At 46.0% G+C, this 7,500-nt stretch overlaps 1 protein-coding gene across 1 annotated transcript in view; it reads left to right on the forward strand.

Annotated features, from left to right (window-relative positions):
- Positions 1-6,680, forward strand: part of LOC135534588 (calcium/calmodulin-dependent protein kinase kinase 1-like) — a gene marked incomplete at its 5' end in the record, with an annotated part of 32,895 nt that extends 26,215 nt beyond the window's left edge. Inside the window, 2 exons of the mRNA XM_064961535.1 lie at positions 3,419-3,492; positions 6,560-6,680. Of these exons, the coding sequence (XP_064817607.1) occupies positions 3,419-3,492; positions 6,560-6,680 (195 nt within the window). The remainder of the gene's footprint in view (positions 1-3,418; positions 3,493-6,559) is intronic.
- Positions 6,681-7,500: the final 820 nt, after the last annotated feature.

Below are 7,500 nucleotides of genomic sequence, written 5' to 3' on the forward strand. Positions count from 1 at the left end.
TTGTTGTAGAGACAGAGACTGTAACATGGGCCGTGTTCTATTGTTGTAGAGACAGAGACAGAGACTGTAACATGGGCCGTGTTCTATTGTTGTAGAGACAGAGACTGTAACATGGCCGTGTTCTATTGTTGTAGAGACAGAGACTGTAACATGGACCGTGTTCTATTGTTGTAGAGACAGAGACTGTAACATGGACCGTGTTCTATTGTTGTAGAGACAGAGACTGTAACATGGACCGTGTTCTACAGTTGTAGAGACAGACACTGTAACATGGACCGTGTTCTACAGTTGTAGAGACAGAGACTGTAACACGGGCCGTGTTCTAGTGTTGTAGAGACAGAGACTGTAACATGGACCATGTTCTATTGTTGTAGAGACAGGGACTGTAACATGGACCGTGTTCTATTGTTGTAGAGACAGAGACTGTAACATGGACCGTGTTCTACAGTTGTAGAGACAGAGACAGAGACTGTAACATGGACCGTGTTCTATTGTTGTAGAGACAGAGACTGTAACATGGACCGTGTTCTACAGTTGTAGAGACAGAGACAGAGACTGTAACATGGACCGTGTTCTATTGTTGTAGAGACAGAGACTGTAACATGGACCGTGTTCTACAGTTGTAGAGACAGAGACTGTAACATGGACCGTGTTCTATTGTTGTAGAGACAGAGACTGTAACATGGACCGTGTTCTACAGTTGTAGAGACAGAGACTGTAACATGGACCGTGTTCTATTGTTGTAGAGACAGAGACTGTAACATGGACCGTGTTCTACAGTTGTAGAGACAGAGACAGAGACTGTAACATGGACCGTGTTCTATTGTTGTAGAGACAAAGACTGTAACATGGACCGTGTTCTATTGTTGTAGAGACAGAGACTGTAACATGGACCGTGTTCTACAGTTGTAGAGACAGAGACAGAGACTGTAACATGGACCGTGTTCTATTGTTGTAGAGACAGAGACTGTAACATGGACCGTGTTCTATTGTTGTAGAGACAGAGACAGAGACTGTAACATGGACCGTGTTCTACAGTTGTAGAGACAGAGACAGAGACTGTAACATGGACCGTGTTCTATTGTTGTAGAGACAGAGACTGTAACATGGACCGTGTTCTACAGTTGTAGAGACAGAGACTGTAACATGGGCCGTGTTCTATTGTTGTAGAGACAGAGACTGTAACATGGACCGTGTTCTATTGTTGTAGAGACAGAGAATGTAACATGGACCGTGTTCTACAGTTGTAGAGACAGAGACTGTAACATGGACCGTATTCTATTGTTGTAGAGACAGAGACTGTAACATGGACCGTGTTCTACAGTTGTAGAGACAGAGACAGAGACTGTAACATGGACCGTGTTCTATTGTTGTAGAGACAGAGACTGTAACATGGACCGTGTTCTATTGTTGTAGAGACAGAGACAGAGACTGTAACATGGACCGTGTTCTACAGTTGTAGAGACAGAGACAGAGACTGTAACATGGACCGTGTTCTATTGTTGTAGAGACAGAGACTGTAACATGGACCGTGTTCTATTGTTGTAGAGACAGAGACTGTAACATGGACCGTGTTCTATTGTTGTAGAGACAGAGACTGTAACATGGACCGTGTTCTATTGTTGTAGAGACAGAGACTGTAACATGGACCGTGTTCTATTGTTGTAGAGACAGAGACTGTAACATGGACCGTGTTCTACAGTTGTAGAGACAGAGACAGAGACTGTAACATGGACCGTGTTCTACAGTTGTAGAGACAGAGACTGTAACATGGACCGTGTTCTATTGTTGTAGAGACAGAGACTGTAACATGGACCGTGTTCTATTGTTGTAGAGACAGAGAATGTAACATGGACCGTGTTCTACAGTTGTAGAGACAGAGACTGTAACATGGACCGTATTCTATTGTTGTAGAGACAGAGACTGTAACATGGACCGTGTTCTATTGTTGTAGAGACAGAGACTGTAACATGGACCGTGTTCTACAGTTGTAGAGACAGAGACAGAGACTGTAACATGGACCGTGTTCTAGTGTTGTAGAGACAGAGACTGTAACATGGACCAGGTTCTATTGTTGTAGAGACAGAGACTGTAACATGGACCGTGTTCTATTGTTGTAGAGACAAAGACTGTAACATGGACCGTGTTCTAGTGTTGTAGAGACAGAGACTGTAACATGGACCAGGTTCTATTGTTGTAGAGACAGAGACTGTAACATGGACCGTGTTCTATTGTTGAAGAGACAGAGACTGTAACATGGACCGTGTTCTATTGTTGTAGAGACAGAGACTGTAATATGGACCATGTTCTATTGTTGTAGAGACAGACACTGTAAAATGGACCGTGTTCTACAGTTGTAGAGACAGAGACTGTAACACGGGCCGTGTTCTATTGTTGTAGAGACAGACACTGTAACATGGACCGTGTTCTACAGTTGTAGAGACAGAGACTGTAACACGGGCTGTGCTCTATTGTTGTAGAGACAGAGACTGTAACATGGGCCGTGTTCTATTGTTGTAGAGACAGAGACTGTAACATGGACCGTGTTCTACAGTTGTAGAGACAGAGACAGAGACTGTAACATGGACCGTGTTCTATTGTTGTAGAGACAGAGACTGTAACATGGACCGTGTTCTATTGTTGTAGAGACAGAGACTGTAACATGGACCGTGTTCTATTGTTGTAGAGACAGAGACTGTAACATGGACCGTGTTCTATTGTTGTAGAGACAGAGACTGTAACATGGACCGTGTTCTATTGTTGTAGAGACAGAGACTGTAACATGGACCAGGTTCTATTGTTGTAGAGACAGAGACTGTAACATGGACCGTGTTCTATTGTTGTAGAGACAGAGACTGTAACATGGACCGTGTTCTATTGTTGTAGAGACAGAGACTGTAACATGGACCGTGTTCTATTGTTGTAGAGACAGAGACTGTAACATGGACCGTGTTCTATTGTTGTAGAGACAGAGACTGTAACATGGACCATGTTCTATTGTTGTAGAGACAGAGACTGTAACATGGACCGTGTTCTATTGTTGTAGAGACAGAGACTGTAACATGGACCAGGTTCTATTGTTGTAGAGACAGAGACTGTAACATGGACCGTGTTCTATTGTTGTAGAGACAGAGACTGTAACATGGATCGTGTTCTACCGTTGTAGAGACAGAGACTGTAACATGGGCCGTGTTCTATTGTTGTAGAGACAGAGACTGTAACATGGATCAGAGTCTGTTTAGTGATGACTTTGTCTGAGTCTGGTGCACGTCATATTCATGCTGTTACCTAAAGCAGCCGACTTGTTTTGCTCCAAGATGTTCTTAGAATTGTCTTAGATGTAATTATAACTCGTAGCTGACCTTTGAACCCTCTCTCCTCTCCTCTCTTCTCCTGTTTTTCTCTCCTCTTCACGCAGTGTCCGTTCATTGATGAATACATCCTGGTTCTACACAATAAGATCAGGACTAAATGTGTAGAGTTCCCAGAGTCGTAAGTCTCTCTCTTTCCCATCACCCATCAACCTTCCTCCTCTTTTTTATTAAGTGAGACAGTCTTGATGCTCCAGCCACCACCGCCACAGAGCTGAAACCGATGCTGCCAACACTGGTTCTTACACTGTTACCCCAGGAAATCTTTAGTCTTATTACATTCAGCCGGGAGGAACTATTGGATATAAGAGCAACGTCAACTCACCAACTTACGACCAGGAATACGACTTTCCCGAAGCGGATCCTCTGTTTGGTTCACCACCCAGGACAATGGATCGGATCCCAGCAGGCAACCCAAAACAATGGCGCCGCAGAAGGGGCAGACGGAAGCGGTCTTCTGGTCAGGTCCGTAGACAGGGAACATCGCCCACCTCACCCGAGTATACAACTCGCCAATGTTCAGTCTCTTGACAACAAGGTAGACGAAATCTGAGCAATGGTTGCCTTCCAGAGAGACGTCAGAGATTATAACATTCTCTGTTTCATGGAAACATGGCTGACTCGGGATATGTTATCAGAGTCGCTACAGCCAGCTGGTTTGTTCACGCATTGCGCCTACAGAAGTCGTGGTGTGATCATGGTGTCGTGGTGTGATCATAACAACATACAGGAACTCAAGTCCTTTTCTTCACCTGACCTAGAATTCCTTACAATAAAATGCGTAATCTGTAATAATCTGAAAACAAGGCTGCCTAAATTTGATCAGCATATTGAATGCGCGACCCGGGCTGGCAGCATTCTGGATCATTGTTACTCTAAATTCTGCGATGCATACAAAGCCCTCCCTCCTTTCGACAAATCTGACCATGACTCAATTTTGTTACTCCCAGCCTTTAGACAGAAACTAAAACAGGAAACCCCCATGCTCAGGTCTGTTCAACGCTGGTCCGACCAATCTGATTCCACACTTCAAGATTGCTTCAATCACATGGACTGGGATATGTTCTGGATAGCGTCGGACAACAACATTGATGTATCGTGAGTGAGGTTATTAGCAAGTGCATCGGTGATGTTGTACCCATGGTGACTATTAAGACATTCCCCAACCAGAAACCGTGGATTGATGGCAGCATTTGCGCAAAACTGGAAGCGCGAACCACTGCTTTTAATCAGGGCAAGGCAACCGGAAACATGACCGAATACAAACAGTTTAGCTATTCCCTCCGCAAGGCAATCAAACAAGCTAAGCGTCAATATAGAGACAAAGTAGAGTCGCAATTCAACGGCTGAGACACGAGAGGTATGTGGTAAGGTCTACAGTCAAACACGGACTACAAAAAGAAAACCAGCCCATTGCAGCCCATGTCTTGCTCCCAGATAAACTAAACAACTTCTTTGCTCGTTTTGACAATACAGTGCCACCGACCCGCTACCAAAACCTGCGGGCTCTCCATCACCGCAGCCAACGTGAGGAAAACATTTAGACGTGTTAACCCTCGCAAGGCTGCCGGCCCAGACGGCATCCCCAGCCGTGTCCTCAGAGCGCAGACCAGCTGGCTGGTGTGTTTACGGACATATTCAATCAATCCTTATCCCAGTCTGCTGTTCCCACATGCTTCAAGAGGGCCACCATTGTTCCTGTTCCCAAGAAAGCTAAGGTAACTGAGCTAAATGACTATCGCCCCGTAGCACTCACTTCCGTCATCATGAAGTGCTTTGAAAGACTGGTCAAGGATCATGTCACCTCCACCCTACCTGACACCCTAGACCCACTTCAATTTGCTTACCGCCCCAATAGGTCCACAGACGACGCAATCACACTGCACACTGCCCTAACCCATCTGGACAAGAGGAATAACTGTGTACGAATGATGTTCATTGACTACAGCTCAGCATTTAACACCGTAGTACCCTCCAAACTCATCATTAAGCTTGAGACCCTGGCTCTCGGCCCCGCCCTGTGCAACTGGGTCTTGGACTTTCTGACAGAATGCCCCCAGGTGGTGATGGTAACTAACAACATCTCCTCTCCGCTGATCCTCAACACTGGGGCCCCACAAGGGTGCGTTCTCAGCCCTCTCCTGTACTCACTGTTCACCCATGATTGCGTGGCCATGCACGCTTCAACTCAATCATCAAGTTTGCAGATGACACTACGTCAACAAAACAAAGGAAATGATCGTGGACTGTTCACCCCGCTATCATCCAGAGGCGAGGTCGGTAGAGGTGCATCAAAGCTGGGACCGAGAGACTGAAAAACAGCTTCGATCTCAAGGCCATCAGACTGTTAAACAGCCACCACTAACATTAATGCCCCTTATCCCAAACAGGCTAATGAAAACACCTCGTAATAACACTGCCTGGGCTATCTTAATGAAAACACCTCGTAATAACACTGCCTGGGCTATCTTAATGAAAACACCTCGTAATAACACTGCCTGGGCTATCTTAATGAAAACACCTCGTAATAACACTGCCTGGGCTATCTTAATGGAAACACCTCGTAATAACACTACCTTGGCTATCTTAATGAAAACACCTCGTAATAACACAGCCTGGGCTATCTTAATGAAAACACCTCGTAATAACACTGCCTGGACTATCTTAATTAAAAACACCTCGTAATAACACTGCCTGGGCTATTTTGATGAAAACACCTCGTAATAACACTGCCTGGGCTATCTTAATGGAAACACCTCGTAATAACACTGCCTGGACTATCTTAATTAAAAACACCTCGTAATAACACTGCCTGGGCTATTTTGATGAAAACACCTCGTAATAACACTGCCTGGGCTATCTTAATGGAAACACCTCGTAATAACACTACCTGGGCTATCTTAACTTCCACCACTGTTATTATTTAACACTGGTACTGCTGGAGGTAAGTAAGCCTTGTCCGAGCAAGAACAGCCTATAGGGCATGAGCCATCTCCTGTTTCTGTAGCATGAGGCAGCCTGGTGTACGAGTACTCCCCTGTACAGGACGCTGGTCTGTCCCAGGGCCTTACCCTAATTCCAATGCTGAGTGCCAAGCAGATTATGTTATACCTTGATTAATACTGTACCAGCCCTGACCTCTGTGTATCTGACCTCTGTGTGTGTTGTGTGTTTGTTTGTTCCTGTAGGCCAGAGATTAGTGAAGAGCTGAAGACTCTGATCCAGAGAATGTTGGACAAGAACCCAGACACCAGGATCACCATACCTGAGATCAAGGTGAGGGGAGGAGCTTCACCCTCATCCCTCTGAGTTAGACCAATGGTACTGTAGGAGGTCTGTATAAGGATTTTTTTACACAATAGGACTCATTAACAGGCGGTGCTGAACGTGTTTTCTCCGACCAGATCAACAGCTGTCCTCCGTGATAAAGATCCCACGCACACACACACACACACACACGCACGCACACACACACACACACACACACACAGACGCACACACACATTTACATTTACATTTAAGTCATTTAGCAGACGCTCTTATCCAGAGCGACTTACAAATTGGTGAATTCACCTTCTGACATCAGTGGAACAGCCACTTTACAATAGTGCATCTAAATCATTTAAGGGGGGGGTGAGAAGGATTGCTTTATCCTATCCTAGGTATTCCTTGAAGAGGTGGGGTTTCAGGTGTCTCCGGAAGGTGGTGATTGACTCCGCTGTCCTGGCGTCGTGAGGGAGTTTGTTCCACCATTGGGGGGCCAGAGCAGCGAACAGTTTTAACTGGGCTGAGCGGGAACTGTACTTCCTCAGTGGTAGGGGCGAGCAGGCCAGAGGTGGATGAACGCAGTGCCCTTGTTTGGGTGTAGGGCCTGATCAGAGCCTGGAGGTACTGCGGTGCCGTTCCCCTCACAGCTCCGTAGGCAAGCACCATGGTCTTCTAGCGGATGCGAGCTTCAACTGGAAGCCAGTGGAGAGAGCGGAGGAGCGGGGTGACGTGAGAGAACTTGGGAAGGTTGAACACCAGACGGGCTGCGGCGTTCTGGATGAGTTGTAGGGTTTAATGGCACAGGCAGGGAGCTCAGCCAACAGCGAGTTGCAGTAATCCAGACGGGAGATGACAAGTGCCT

Source organism: Oncorhynchus masou, unplaced genomic scaffold, assembly GCF_036934945.1.
Source record: "Oncorhynchus masou masou isolate Uvic2021 unplaced genomic scaffold, UVic_Omas_1.1 unplaced_scaffold_3618, whole genome shotgun sequence".
Classification (NCBI taxonomy): Eukaryota; Metazoa; Chordata; class Actinopteri; order Salmoniformes; family Salmonidae; genus Oncorhynchus; species Oncorhynchus masou.